At 49.0% G+C, this 15,712-nt stretch overlaps 1 protein-coding gene across 2 annotated transcripts in view; it reads left to right on the forward strand.

Moving 5' to 3' along the window:
• Positions 1-15,603, forward strand: part of Efnb2 (ephrin B2) — a 49,790-nt gene extending 34,187 nt beyond the window's left edge. Inside the window, exons 3-5 of one of the 2 annotated variants that reach the window (XM_004663400.2) lie at positions 9,251-9,343; positions 10,039-10,152; positions 12,115-15,603. In XM_004663400.2, coding sequence (XP_004663457.1) covers positions 9,251-9,343; positions 10,039-10,152; positions 12,115-12,503 — 596 coding nt within the window. In that variant the 3' untranslated portion in view covers positions 12,504-15,603. The remainder of the gene's footprint in view (positions 1-9,250; positions 9,344-10,038; positions 10,153-12,114) is intronic. The other variant, XM_045145790.1, reaches the window with a different exon arrangement.
• Positions 15,604-15,712: the final 109 nt, after the last annotated feature.

Below are 15,712 nucleotides of genomic sequence, written 5' to 3' on the forward strand. Positions count from 1 at the left end.
CATGCATTGTCTGCATAGCCATGGTCAAGGTTCACGTGTACATGCATAGCACACGCATTGTCTGCATAGCCATGGTCAAGAAGCACGTGTACATGCATAGCACATGCATTGTCTGCATAGCCATGGTCAAGAAGCTCGGGCAGTGTCAATCACAAACTCTTATTTACGTCAGAGATGTTCGTGGTGATGCCTGGTCATATAGTGTAACACTCAACTGACTTCGTCACATGTCCCCAGAAGTGGAGCTAAGATCTAACAGGGCAAGCTGGCTGTAGTGCCACGTGGAGTCTGAGGCCTGGAACTCTCTCGATCCCGTCTAAGGGTAACCTGGGTCACACAGCAAGACAAGCAAGGGCTGTTAGGAAAGGCCCTTGCTACTTGTTCTAAACTTTCTTTTTCTTTTAGATCAGTCAGTCCCATTTCTTTGATATGACTATGCTGGTTTGGTTTTATAATATTAGCATTAATTTTAAGCCCTTCCACAAAAGGGGCTAAGTGGTAACATTATTAAGATAGAGTTATTTGAAAGAAAACTACAAATAGAGACATCAAGATTTCGAGTCAAATGCTAGAGCTCACGCTGTTCCACGGATGGGTGGACGGAAGGGCTGGTGGACGGGCGGGCGGATAGGCCGATGGATGGGTGGGCAGACGAGGATAGGTTGATGGGTGGGTGGGTGGCTGGCTGGATGGGCACGTGGGCGGGCAGACCAGTGAATGAAGGGATGGGTCGGCATTACTGAAAGAGCATAACTGGTCCCAGGACAGAGGGGCCAGGTGGTGTTGCCAAAAGAAAACTGCTTCAGACGTGAGATTTACGCATTAGTGAAGAAGTCTTGTGTTGTTCCTGGTGGCAAACCAGGAGATGAAGTTTTTTTGTTTTTTCTTTTTTTTTTTTTAAATTGAAGCAAACGTGGGAACTTGCCCTAGATTCTTGGAGTATAGAACGTGTCCTATGAATGGAGTAAGGCTCACATGTAGGGCAGATTTAGACAGGGGCACTTTCTAGGGGGCACAGCTGGTCTCTTCATGGTCAAAGCAAATAATGTCACGTCCATCTAAACCGCCCCACCACGGGAGCAACCCTTTCCCCCTTAGCGGGGCTGTATCGTGAGCCACCAGGAGACAGGGGTCAGTCAGTGGAGAAGGCCACTGCCTAGCTCAACCTCTCCCGAGTGGGTGTTATCATCACTTCCCTGTAATCACTGGGCCATTAATACCATTGCAGAGGTTTGTGGGGTGTGTACTTCCCTCCCCTCGAACATTTTTCTTAACCAGACATTTCCATATCTCTGCAAAGATATTTCAGTGATTAAGACGTGAAAATTAGAAGTGGAGAATGGATCCTGCTGTGAGAACCCCTCAGGGACGCTGCTTTATAATCCATGCTGTTTTCATTAGATGTTATCACTCACTCTTGACCAGGAAGTTTGAATTTTAAAAATCTGGGTGCTTATGTTAAACTAATCTAGACAATAGGGAATTATGTTTTATCTTTAGAGCCATTACATCATTCTTTTTTTTAAAAAATGACTTTAGTCATTACTATTGAAATAGTCAACAGTGTATTTTAAAAACAATTCCCTTCCTACATAGAGTTTAACCCATGTCAACGCTGACTCTCTCATTTATAGAGGTAATTATTATTTTAGTTGACTAAAATGTCCACACTTTAGTAAATTAGTCTGACTCACTGTAGTACTAAATCCCTAGATGTATATAAGTAGGAAAAAATTTTTAATGAAACCATGCAAGAATGGAGGTTTGTTTTTTACCTAATAAGAAGTTCTTCATAGATTTAACAATCAAGATCTTAAACCTAGAAAGGAAGAATTTTCTCAGCAGAAATCTTTAAAAATCTAGAGACTGGGTTGTGGCAAATAATATTCTGAGAAACAAACCTGTTCGTGAATAATCTAATGGACCTAACCATCTCTTGAATTTAAAAGAGGGGCAGAGGTTGTTTATGCTCACTACTCTTTCCTCTCTCAGAGCAGAGCCAGAGCACCGAACCAGCAGTGTGGGTTGAATGCCCCTGATTTTAAAAACTTCACATAGGCCGGGCGTGGTGGCACATGCCCTTAATCCCAGCACTCGGCATGAGTTCGAGGCCACCCTGAGACTACATAGTGAATTCCAGTCAGCCTAGCCTAGAGTGAAACCCTACCTTAAAAAATAATATCATCAACAACAAAAAGCTTCTCACATAATAACAACTCTATATAAATGTTCCAAGAAGCAAAAAATCAAAACAAAACAAACCAAACCACCTTCAGCCTGTGCAAGGCCTCTGGTCCGAAGCATTTCAGGCAGGGGCCATTCGGCCTCTACCCCACGTGTGCACACGCCTGTGTAGATGTGTGCAAGCACCGCATTGTACACCTGTTTCACTCCGAGTGTGGGGCCAGTAACTTTCCAGAACTCCCCGTCACAGACACCTGTGGCCCTCAGCTTCATCAGGGGTTGTCATCACACAGGCTTCCAAGGGTCATAGGCTTTATGAGCAAGACATGTGACACATGATGTAGACGTGATAGTTAGATTGGACGCTGTGGCTGTCCTCCTCGTGGATGGCATCCCTGGGCGTACCAAGCCCATCTGCTCCCCTGGCCCTGCACACTCATCTCTGTAGCTGCCTCACGTGCTGAAAGTGGCCAAGCAGCTGACATCCATTATTAGTGTTGTTAAAACACACACACACACACACACACACACATATGAAGTGTGTGAATGAAGACATTTCAACATTGCCACATTGCTGAACACTTCTGTTTTAGAGCTGCCCTGTCATCGTCCACGAAGAACATTTGAAACTCAGAAAATAAGATTAAACCAATTTTGTTTTTAAGCACACCCATTTGTGCTTATTTGTGGCTCAGGAAAATGATAGCAAGAAAGGGCTGAGGGCTGAGGTCTGGGTGGGACCCTGTTGCGCCTTTTCCCTAGTCTACCTTGTGCAGAGCAGAAGCTAATTAATAATGTTTTCTAGAAGCCGCGGACACTGAGCCAGTCATTACTACTTTATGTGTGATTTTTCTCCCTGAAAGTTTCAAAATTCCACTGTACCAATGTGGTTTGAATTCAAGTGACTGTACCAACCAGAGCAGTGCTTTTTGGGCGGGAAATCCACATGGCCCTCACCGCTGATGCTTCACAGAGTTTGTTTGCAGTGAACAGTTCTCTACCTGCAAAATAAGGATTATTCAAATGCCAGAGCCAGGGCCGGGCTGGGATTTTGTTCCTTTTGTTGAATCATTGTTTACGTGGATCCTGAGGCTCGAACTCAGAGTGGTCTCCGGGCCTGTTCAGGCTCTCACACTTGCCCAGGACCCAAGTGCTCCTAACTGAGCGAGGGTCCGTTCTGCCCAGCTCTACTGATGTAAGGGCAGAGTTTCTAATCTCATTCTGTCTTCTGTAGACCACCACCTTCATTCATATAAATATTTGTGTGCAAGTGTCCCTGTGGCCCCTGGCCCTTAGGCTACATGGTGTACTAGTGTGACATACCTTCCATGGTGTTAGTAGGTCTTGACCCTCCACTCTTCTCAAAAGACCCCAAGGGTCGTCCTTCACGGTGATGGCACTGGTGTGGGGTGTTTCAGCTTGCTCTCAGGCCTGATCTCTTTGTGGGAGCATCCGTCATCTGTCTGATGCGCACCCTCTTACCAGCCTCGTGAGCCCAGCAAGCCGACACATCCGCAGCTTGGTCTGGGAACAGCAAGAACACCCATGGCAGCCATGCTGCAGCGCAGGTGGCCTCCTGCGCGTGGGGACGGTCTGACCGCACAGGGGAGCCCTTGTCCTTCCACTCCCCGGCGTCCCTCTCCCCCTTCCTCTCTGCTCCGATGACCAGTGTCCCGAGTCCCAGTCGGTAAGCCACACATCAGCATAGACCCAGGAGCTGGCTGGACTTGCCCACGCGTTGCAGACTTCTCGACAGTGTCACCTCGGGGAACTTTGCTTTTGTACTGTGACAGGGTCTGGCTGAGTTTCCCAGGGTGGGCTTGCCCTCTGGGTCCTGCTGCTGGGTCCGAGAGAGCTGCGTTGCAGGCGTGGCACGCATTCCTGCTCAGGGTGCTGTTTTGTGAAGCCATTGGCATCCAGGACCCGAGCGCAGGGACGGATGACACACGGACGCAGAAACAGAAGCTTGAAAAGCAGGTGTCAAGTGTGCATGGCTCTGAACTAAGACCACTTTCCAAGCAGACGGAGCAATGTCCCTAGTAATTTTTAAATGTTATCAAGTATGTTGTCCCCTGCAGGCCAAGAAAAATTAAAAAGGGCACTAAAAACTTAGGTGTAATAATGTTACTTTCCTTTGTCCCGACGATTAAATGCATTTTTTTATTCATTTAGTAATACAATGACGGTAGCCACGTAGATAATGCTAGTGGAGAGATAAAAGGCAAACTCAGTATAGTGAGGTGACAGTTTATTCTTCCTCATTCTCTAAGTTCAAAATTCCCAAGACATTCAACTGAATAATGCAAATAACTGGAAAATTGTCTCATGTGATGGAAATAGATTTTATCCTCAGGTATTAGCAATTCTCTTGAATTTCTTTTTCCAAATTGCTTCTTGGTGCCTGGCTGTTGGGGGAGAAATTGGAGCGTTCATTTTGTGTGTAGAGTGAAGAGCAGGCTCCGGACGGGATGGGCTGCCGCACTCAGAAGCACTCTGCTGCGGGGGTGCAGGAGCGGGAAGGCTGTTCTCACCGCCAGCGCCACGTTTGCATTTGTTTATTTATTTATTTATTTTTGGTGGTTTTTCGAGGTAGGGTCTCACTCTAGCCCAGGCTGACTTGGAATTCACTATGGAGTCTCAGGGTGGCCTCAAACTCCTCCTACCTCTGCCTCCTGAGTGCTGGGATTAAAGGCGTGCGCCACCACGCCCGGTCATGTTTGTATTTAGAAGACAAATATCAATCTGGGTCTCTTTATTCTGGTCAAGACACTGTGGACAGTTTTCCATGACCATCGTTACTCCGTCTTTACTGTTCGTCATGCGTTCTCCGTCATTACGACAAGTGTGTGGCACTTTTCTCACTGCTGTGACCAGGTGCCTGACAAAGGCAACTTCATGGAGGAGGGTGTATTTGGCTCGTGGTTTTCTACAATATATTTTATTTATTCATTTGTTTATTTGAGAGAGAGAGAGAGAGAGAGAGATAGAGGTAGGTAGGTATAGAGAGAGAGAGAGAGAGACAGAGACAGAGACAGAGAGACAGAGAGAGAGAGAGAGGGAGAGAATGGGCATGTCAGGGCCTTCAGCTGTTGCAAATGAACTCCAAACACTTGCACCACCTTGTGCATCTGGCTTATGTGGGTCCTGGGGAATTGAACCAGGGTCTTTTCATTTTGCAGGCAAACGCCTTAACCGCTAAGCCATCTTTCCAGGCCTTGGTTCATAGTTGAAGGGTAGGTCCCTCATGGCTGGACAACAGACTGTTCTTTTGCTGGCACACTTCAGAGAGGACCAGGGGTAGGGCAAGGGAGGTGTTTGAGCTTGGCCAGAGCAGGCCTGCCCCCTCCAGTCAATCCTGTGGACATGCCCAGCAATACCCTTGGAGTTTTCTTATGCTTATTTTTATTTGCAAGAAGTGGAAAGAAGGAGAAAGAGAAGAGAGCATGGGCATGCTGGGCATTCTTGCCACTGCAAAAGAACTCCAGGTGCATATGCCACTTTGTGTACCTGGCTTTATGTAGATATTGGAGAATCAAACCCAGGCTATCAGGCTTTTCAAGCAAGTGCCTTTGACCATTGAGACATCTCTCCAGACCCCCTAGGAAGTTTTCAATCCAACCAACTTGCCAAAGTGAGCCGCCACAGCATGCCCGGTCCCTTCCATGGTAGACCTGAGGTCAGGGTTTTGCAGTCTGGCCCGTCTTTAAGCAGCCAGACCTTGAGCCCAGCACTGTAACACTGGTGGTGAAGCCTTCTCGGTTCACAAGTGTCGAGTTGACAGAGAAGGAAAAGGAGCCGAGGTTGGCGTGTGGGAGAAACATTGCTCCTTCAAAGTGCCCTGTCTCACTCAGGTCATAGCTCCCCCCATCACAGCAGGTAGCTTGTGTAAAGGGCTGTCAGAATGCCATGAGTGCCCAGGTGCCACCTCTGCCCCTTCTTTCAGCTTTTGGGCTTGCTAAGGTAGGGATGTTTCCAGTTTCAGGGTGCAAAGCAGTTTCCCTCTGCCACAGCTGTGTTTTCTCCCCACTCTCCTGCTGTCCACGGATAGTGAGTCACAGGGCACGCTTCACTTTGCGTTCTTTTAGAGTGCTTTAGACTTGAGGTGGCGTGGGTGTCGCTTGGGGTAAGCCAGGGGTGGGGTGGGGTCAGAAAGGCTTGTTCACCACAGACCAAAGAGGCCTGACCTGTACCTAAGAAAAAGCTCCCTCACAACACAGCGCCTTAGAACCGCAGGAAGAGACTTCTGTTGCCTTTTCCTTGTACTGGTGTGCACACTCACGCACCCACGCCCACGTGCACGAGCACCCACCTGGAAAGAAAGCAAGCAGTCTGTCCCTTCCAGGCTCCCAGAGGCCTGCGGTGGTGGTGGGGGGTCAGCCGAGGCCTCTATGGATTCGGGTATGGTGGAGCTGTCTCCACAACAGGTGGGTGAGCTGTCCACGCCCACCTTTTTTCTACTGTTTTTTTTTTTTTTTTCCTTTGGTCCATTTCGTCTTTTCATTCTGAATCTGATTTGCCCCTCGAGATTAAAATAAACAAATCTTTGTTCCTCCCTTTTCCCTCACCCATGCCCCACCTTTCCAATGTTTTTGGATCATGTATCAGCCTAGTGTTGAAAATTTTAGGAATTAAAAAAACAAAAACAAAAACAAAACCCTTGATTTAACTTCTAGTGGTGTGTGCTGGAGTAAGGGAGCCTTTATGTGAATTGAGAAGCAGTAGAATTCTCCCTGAACTAAGTCAACTAGACTTTGGAAATCAGCAGCCAAGACAGTCTGCCCACTTTTTTTTTTTTTCTCTTTTATATCTGAGGTTTTGAGAAGTGAGGCGAGAGGACTCTCAGCATTAACTGACAGCGCCGCTCGGAGGCACCCACAGTCCCAGAACCATTAGGAGGAGAGAGGCTTGCTCAGAAGCGTGGTCCCTTACTGGGGGAAGCAGAGACGGAAGGGAGGGGACGGGTACACATGGGAACAACAGCCAGCGATCTCCCCGATGATGGGTGTTTGCGCTTTTCCTCGCCTCCCCCAAACTGACTGTGGAAACTGCCGCCTGCTTTCTCAGGAAGACCTTGTGGCTTCCGCAGAATGTGATGTTGTGATGTGACAAGGAGACAGAAGCTCCAGTGAGCACCCAGATAAGCCAGGGGACCTTCCATGCGGAAGAGCCCCCCTAGGTGTTTAGGAACACGGAGGAGAAGGTGCTAATTCAAGAGCACAAAGGGAGGTTAAACGAGTGCGCCACTTTTCAGTTATCTAACTACCCAACGGGTGCACATTTCTACCACCAATGCATTTGAAACTCTATTTGCTGACCCATGACTTAGAAAACAAAATGAACTGCTTAGAAAAACATCTTTTTTTTTTTTTTTACAACTAAGCCCTATCTCCAACCCTAGAATATCATCTCTCTTGTTGATGAAATACCATTTAAAAAAAAATATTTTATTCATTTATTTGAGAGGGAGAACGAGAGAATGGGCATGCCAGGGCCTCCGGCCACTGCAAATGGACTCCAGACACATGTGCCCCCTTGTGCATCTGGCTAATGTGGGTCCTCGATAGTTGAACCGGGATCCTTTCACTTTTCCGGCAAAGGCCTTAACCACTAAGCCATATCTCCAGCCCCGCCCCTTTTTTTTTCAACCATACCTGTCCTTTTTTAGTCTCTTCTGAGTACAGTGTTGGAAGACAGGATGTTGATGATCAAAGTTGTAAGATGGTTGAAGTCGCAGGACTTCCATCCTGTGCCCTTGAACTTGAGGTGGGGGGGTGCATCGGCCAGCGTGCCCCTCCTCTTCCCAACTGAAAGCCTCTGTCATTCCTCTGTCTGGCAGTCCGCCTCCTTGCAGGTTTGTCCCAAAGCTGCTCAGAGAACTGACAGGCCTGCAGACAGGCAACCATGTGTTTGCTATGGTCCTCTTTAAGAGAGGGGCTGAGGAGACGGTTTTGTTCCAAAGTGCTTACGGCTCAAGCACAAGGGCCTGAGTGCAGATCTGCGTGCCCGTGTCGGCGCTGGGCACAGTGGCATGTGCCTGTGACCCCAGAGGTGGGGAAGTAGAGACAGGATTCTAGGGCTTGCTCTGTAGGCAATAAAGCCTAAACTAATGAGTTTCCATTTCAGCAAGAGGCCTTATCTCAAGAAACCCCATGTGGAGAGCAAGTAAGGGAGACCCCTCGTGTCAGCCTCTCCCTTGCGCAGGCACGCGCACTCACAGGAACACACGTGTGTGCACATCACGGACACTGTGGGCCTGAGTGGGAAGACGGTCTTCCCTCCCGCCCCTCACTGTTGAGGTGCAGCGAGCAGCAGGCCAGTGTTTGGTCCAGGTGTAACCAGAGAACCAGGGGCCAGGTAGGGAAGTGAGGGTCGCATGGTGGTCCTCTACCCGACCTTCCCCAGGAAGCTGGGCTGAGGAGCCTCACCCGGGTTGACCACAGACACTAAGGACACGTGCATTCCTTCTGGTCTTCACGGTGACGCTGTGAGGAAAGGCACACCTTGAAGACCTGACTTCCAGTAGGCTTTGTAAGCACATTTCAGACAGGAGAAAGGGAAAAAGGGGGTGTGGGCAGGCTCCCTGACTAATGTTTACAGCCCTTGAACGCTTGACAGCCCCAGCATCAAGCTAATTGCTTTTGCAGCAGGAAGTCTGCAGCGGAGAGAGCAGGTGTCAGGAGAAGATTGCCATGGGTTGGAATTAACCTTATTCAGCCTTTTCCCCTGTCAACATCGGTCCCAAAGAGTCAGAGGGCATTTTGGAAGCTGCTGTCCCTTTTATCTGTAGACTTATTCTGAATCAGAAGTGTGTGCAGTGAGGAGAATGTGTCCATTTGGAGCCAGGTAGCCCATGTGCCATGGTGTTTCCAAGATCCATTTTTCTTGTTTTCTTTTTCTTCTGTTTCTGTTTGGCTTTCAGCATCTCATACTTTTAGAAAACTCGTGAGTAGGAGTGAATTCTTATTTTTCAAATTGTTTTCAGACATTTCATGTTCATGTAAACTTGGCTTATTGAGTTCCTGATTTTTCTTTATTTTTTTGTTTTGTCCATTTTATTTTTAATCAGCTACATCAAATGGGTCTTTGGAGGGCCTGGATAACCAGGAGGGAGGGGTGTGCCAGACACGAGCCATGAAGATCCTCATGAAAGTTGGACAAGGTAAAGACCGTCTGCTCCTAACGACGCCACTGTGACCGGGTGTTGCCCCAGCTAGCCACGCTCACGGCCGCTCTCTTGTCCTGAGCTTCGGGCGCAGACCCTTCTTGGTACCCAGAGCCACGGGCTGATTCCCCCGCAAGGCAATGTAACCAGCTTCTCTTCCTGGAGATCTCTCTCAAAGTTAAGGCCAGCCAGACAGAATATCTGTTGCCATAGAGATGTATATGTCTTTTTAAAAAAGCGAAACACCTCTCTGACTCAAAACCCAAAATGTCTAGAGCACAAGCCGTGGTTCTGCCCTCCCTCTCATTTTCCAATCCTGAGCCCCAAAGAGTTGTGTTTTCACGTAAAGATAGCCTATTGTGCAGAAATAAAGCATTGTTCTTCTAATTAGAAATCGGTGTAGTAGTCAGTCAACTTGCTCAGCTAAATTGAAATGTCATCTGCAGTGCTTAGCCTGCCAAATGCAAGAATCCCTATAGTTCCCACAGATGGTCTCCCCATCTAAACCTCAGAAACATGACTAGTATAGCCGTTGTGCTTGGAAGGGAGGATTACATTCTTGTATTGCAGAGTGCTTTGCATAAAGAGACTTATGTTCATTGCTATTCACGCCTCTTGAGGTACATGTGCTGTCCTAAAGCTTGCGCGCCTCCGACGCTGGTGCCGTAGTTACTCATTTATTCTTCATGTAGACGCAGACTCTTCCGGATCGCCCAGGAGTCAGGATCCAACAAGACGCCCCGAGCTGGAGGCTGGTACCAATGGGAGAAGCTCGACGACCAGTCCCTTTGTGAAACCAAATCCAGGTACGGTGTGTAGTGTGGCGCGTGGACGGGAGCCCCAGAAACATAGACCTCCAGGAGATAGGACACCCGCAGACTCCCTCTGGGTCCCGTGGGATTCACTAGCACTTACACACCTACCGTGACCTGGGCGCTCTGTGAGTCATGAGTAATTGCATGGAGAAGACCGACTCTCTCATTTCCCATGAAAGCTTTCTTGCTGTCATAGAGGAGAGCCCGTCAGGTGCGCCGGCCACCGGAGCTACTCCTTGAGACCTGTCTCCGCTGGCTGATGCTGTACCAAGCTCATTACCAATGCCAGTTTAAAGCTGATGTAAATGTCTACATAATTCCTGTCCTAATCCCTTGTCTGGTTGCATCTAATCCACAAGGAGCTACCCTGATCCCTTCCTCAGTTTTAGAACTAATGGCTCACTCCCCAGGTAGCCGTGCAAGCTTTTCCCTTCTGTGGAAATGCGACGGAGACCCCTGCCCAGTGTGGGTGCCAGATAGACCTGCCCGTCACTGCGTTTTCTAACGTCTTGGTCCACGCTGCCTGCGTCGGTGAGCGGTCACCATCAGCACTTGTTTATTAGGGATGTGCTGTGCTCGGTGGTGGTGACAAGAATGTCACATCCGTGGTAATATTCCGTCTCTTTCCAAGAGTCAAGGAGGGACATTGTTTTTTTTTTTTTTTTCTTTCTAACTTCCAATGATGAGATGTGTCAAATTCTTGTGACAAACTGACAAATGGATCCGATAATGATGCCAGGCAAGGCTTCAGTGCTAACATTTGGGTTAGCAGTCTGCTCAGTGCCAGAGCGTCTGCTGCCTTCCAAATATATTTCAAGTGTAAATCAAATAATACAACTGCGTTACAAGTTGAACCTTTTCCCGGGCCCCATCACTCCTTGTTCTGGTGCTGCCCTGCCCGTGGCAGGACTCCGTGGGAGGCTCAGGCGACATCTGCTTCTAGACGGAAGTGGGGTGGGCAGGCCCAGCAGAGCTGAACCCTGTCCGGCAGCTCTTTCCTCCTGCCCGGGGTTGCTCCTTGCCGCTCCGTGTGGGAGAAGTCGAGAGTCCAGGGCTGGGCGGAGATGCAGGGGGCGCGGCGTGGCTGGGCCTGTGGGGGCTCACTCCTGCACGGCTCCTGCGGAGCCCTGATGTGTGCTGCTGTGTTCACAGCTGTTGGTGAGGTGATGGCCTGTGCAAGGCACCTGCCTGTGGCATACCTGCTGGGCTGGCTTTTTAAAAAAAAAAAAATATATATATATATATATATATTATTTATTTATTTATTTGAGGGAGAGAAAGAGGCAGAGAGAGAGTGGGCACGCCAGGGCCGCCAACTACTGCAGATGAACTCCAGATACATACACCACCTCGTGCATCTAGCTTATGTGGGTCCTGGAGAATCGAATCAGGATCCTTTGCTTAAGGCAAACACCTTAACCACTAAGCCATCTCTCCAGCTCACAATAAACTATTTGTGACTTGCATTTTTGTTTTCTTTTTTTTCAAGGTAGGGTCTCACTCTAGGCCAGGCTGACTTGGAATTCACTATGTAGTCTCAGGGTGGCCTTGAACTCTTGGTGATCCCCCTACCTCTGCCTCCCGAGTGCTGGGATGAAAGGCGTTGTTGGGCTGACGTTTTGCATTTGCAAAACATGATTGCTCTTATTTGTGTGTGTGGGGGTGGGGGGGTGGGTGGGTGGGCAGCGTGAAGGGGTGGGCCCTCTCCTGCACCTTGTTTGAGCCAGGGTCTCTGTTCACTTCTGGGAAGGCCTGCGGGCTTCCCGACTTGTCACTTTACGTCGGGCTCTCTGTGGCTCTAGGGATGCAGAGTCCTGCGAGCAGACTTGCGGCATGGCTTTGCTGAACCAGCAAGCCATCTCCCAGCCCTGCTCTGTGCCCTCCTGTGGGTCCTGGAGGCGGCCGGGCATCTCTGCGGTAGAAGTAACGGGCTCTCTTCTCCCGTGTGCCTAGGTTCCAGCACAGACGGCAATAGCGCCGGGCATTCTGGAAACAACCTCCTGGGTTCTGAAGTGGCCTTATTCGCAGGGATCGCGTCGGGATGCATCATCTTCATCGTCATCATCATCACCCTCGTGGTGCTCCTCCTCAAGTACCGCCGGAGGCACCGCAAGCACTCGCCCCAGCACACCGCCACGCTGTCGCTCAGCACGCTGGCCACGCCCAAGCGCAGCGGCAACAACAACGGCTCGGAGCCCAGTGACATTATCATCCCGCTGAGGACTGCTGACAGCGTCTTCTGCCCACACTACGAGAAGGTCAGCGGGGACTATGGGCACCCGGTGTACATCGTGCAGGAGATGCCCCCGCAGAGCCCCGCCAACATTTACTATAAGGTCTGAGGCCCAGGACCCGTGCGTGCCTCGCCAGGGAACTGGCCGCGCCTTGTCGCCTAGTGCTCCGGGACTGCCTGAGCCTGTCCACGGGGCGGGGACGCCTCCTGGAGGAGCCCGGGGCTGGACAGCTTTCTAGCCTGTAGCATTTCGGCCGCGGTGACCACAGACCCTTCCCGGAAGCTGGAAGATCCCCCTTCGGACTGCCGCGCCCCTGTGTGACCTCCAAGCCATGCACCAGCCACTCAGGCCTCTGTAGAGCCCGAGGAGGACCCGGTGGGCTACGGACGGAGTGAGAGCACCCTAGGGGCAAGCCGGGCCTCTGCCTCCATGCCTCCCACCGCGCACACGGAACTTGTCATTCGGACCTCGGGCTCAAGTTTGCAAGACCTCTAGCTTAGTGATCACTGCCTCGTTCCCGTTGTCAGGGCTCTGCAGCACCTCCCGAGACCCCACACCCCACATCCTGTTCCACTAAGGGGTGCTCGCACTTGTCCCCCACTCCACCATTGGCACCAAGAGCTCGGGTTGGGTGGCTGTTGGGTACAGAGCCCTGCCTGGTTGGAACCTCTAGCCAGCCGGGCTGTCAGCCAGGAAGCTGGACAGGTGTGGAGGGCAGGAAAGGGCCAGCTGCCACCACGGGTCACTGCGGTCCTGGGAGTGAGGTGGGGGGGGCCGGCAGACACACACCAGAGGCGGGTGGGGGGAGATGCGCCCGGGGCAGCCTGCAGGGTGCAGGGAGGAGCTCCCTGTCGTCAGAGAGCACCGTACAGGAACCGAGTCCGCTCCTGCCGCCTGACGGGCGGGCAGCCGGGCTGCGGAGGGAGAGGCGGCGCGGGGTGTCCTGGGGCGGGCCTGTGGCGGTACTGGCAATAAGACGCGCAGCCCAGAAGCTGTAGGAGAGTCGTCTGCTTTGGTGGCGTTGAAGCAGACTCCGCTGCTATACTTCACACGTTCTTACACACAGGGAAAGCATTTAGGAGAACAGCAGAGAGCCAAATCTGGCCTAAAGTGGAAAAGCCAAAGGTCAAAAGGCTGTCGTTCCATCCTCACTGACATTACTGAAGAACTGTCATATATGAAAGTTGGGTCAGATTCCCCAATCTCCCAGTGCCCCTGTCCCCCCATCCCCAATTGAGCCTTATGACACTGTGGTTTCTGGTTTCTAGTGGTGCTGTCCCAGCTGCAAGGCTGTGGGAGGCACTGGGGGCCGCGGGCTCCGTGTCCAAGCGAAGCACATGGGCAGAGAGGTCTCTTGAGTCCTTAGGATGGAAGGAAGTCACGGTGGCCAGGGGAGAAGGAAGCTAGGATGTATTTATAATGGGTGTATAGAACACAGGGATATAAAATGAAAGATTTTTACTAATATATATTTTAAGGTTGCACACAATACACACCAGAAGATGTGAAACACATTTGTTGTGGCAATTAAGTGATCCTGACACTCAGTGCTTTAAAAAAATAAAAATAAAAAGTTAAGACAGCTACTGGGAGAAATAATATTATTCCAAAAAACATGATGATAATGAGAGCAAATTACAAAAATACAAACGTCCTTTGATGGCATCTCGTGGAACTGTAGACTAGGAAACACAAGCCCACACACCAGGACATCCGTGTGACCACATCCTATGCGAACAAACCATGACAGATGCCCCAGTGCTCACTTTCTGCGTGGGCTTGCTCTTGTCCTGCGGTGGTGTGTTCTCCAGAACTGAGCCGGCAGCCTGAGGGTCAGCTGGAAGCTTAGCTGTGGCTCCCTTCTTCTCTCCCCCGGCCCCTCAAGCCCCAGCCCTGACAGAAACATGAAGAGTAAACAGGAACCTACTTTTTTATGTGCTATGCAAAATAGACGTCTTAAACAGAGTCCTGTTACTATGGTAACACTTTGCTTTCTGAATTGGGTGGAAAAAATTGTAATGACAGCGTTTGAAGGTTCTCAGATCTGCAGTGAGTACCTGCAAAAATGAGTTGTCACTGAAAAGATTAGTCCCTAATTCCTGAACCTGAAAATGATGTTGGTCCAAAGTGTGTGTGTGCGTGCGTGTGTGTGTGTGTTTGCGTGCATGTGTGTTATACATGTGTACATATATGTATAATATATATCTCCAATATATATTATATATATCATATTTCTGTGGAGGGTTGCTATGGTGACCAGCCACAGTACATATGTAATTTTTTCCATCACCCCAACCTCTCCTTTCTGTGCATTCATACAAGATGTTCTTGTAAGCCATCAGAAGTCATTGATAGAATGGGGGAGAGGGCCGAGGAGGGGAACGTGGGAAACTGTCTGATTTTATGAGAGCAAATGCGTGTGTCATCATTTGGCTGCATTTCGGTTATATACTAAACTGTGAAAAGTCAGATGAATTGATGGTTACCTGCAACCAGTGGAAGTGTTCTGTGAGTCTGTTTTGTGTCTGGTGCAGAAAATGACAATCTACCAACTGTCCCCTTCTTTGGAGTTGGTTCAGCTTTGGAAAGTTACTGTAAATGCCTTGCTTGTATCACCGTCCCTAGTCGCCCGACTTTGGAACTTGCACCACCATGTTTAAGTGAAGACGCTGTAAATAGGCTCAGATTTTACTGTCTATGGATTCGGGGTGTTACAGTAGCCTTATTCACCTTTTTAATAAAAAAGTACACATGAAAACAAGACAGAAATGGCTTTTATTATCTAGATTGTGTACATAGAGCAATGTTGGTTTTTTATAAAGTCTAAGCGAGATGTTTTGTATAAAATCTGAATTTTGCAATGTATTTAGCTACAGCCTGTTTAACGGCAGTGTCCTTCCCCTTTGCACTGTAATGAGGAAAACAACGCTATAAAAGGTGCCAGATTGCTGCATATTTGTGCCGTAATTATGTACCATGAATATTTATTTAAAATTCGTTGTCCGATTTGTAAGTAACACAGTATTATGCTTGAGTTATAAATATTTTTTCTTTGTTTTATTTTCATAGCCTGTCATAGGTTTTAAATCTGCTTCAGTTCCATATCACAGTTAGCCCCAGAAAATGAGATCCGAGCAGTCACATTCCATGTCGGTTTCAAACTGAATTTGTTCTTAAAAAAATAAAATAATTTTTTCCTATGGAAAAAGCGCCTTCAAAGTATTTCCGTTTTTTTTCTTTTCTTTTGATTTTTCTTTCTTTTTTTGTTTCTTATTTTGATTTCCCTCCTTTTACTCTGTTTCTCCAAAATCACGATG

The sequence above is a fragment of the Jaculus jaculus genome, chromosome 3 (genome assembly GCF_020740685.1).
Source record: "Jaculus jaculus isolate mJacJac1 chromosome 3, mJacJac1.mat.Y.cur, whole genome shotgun sequence".
Taxonomy (NCBI): Eukaryota; Metazoa; Chordata; class Mammalia; order Rodentia; family Dipodidae; genus Jaculus; species Jaculus jaculus.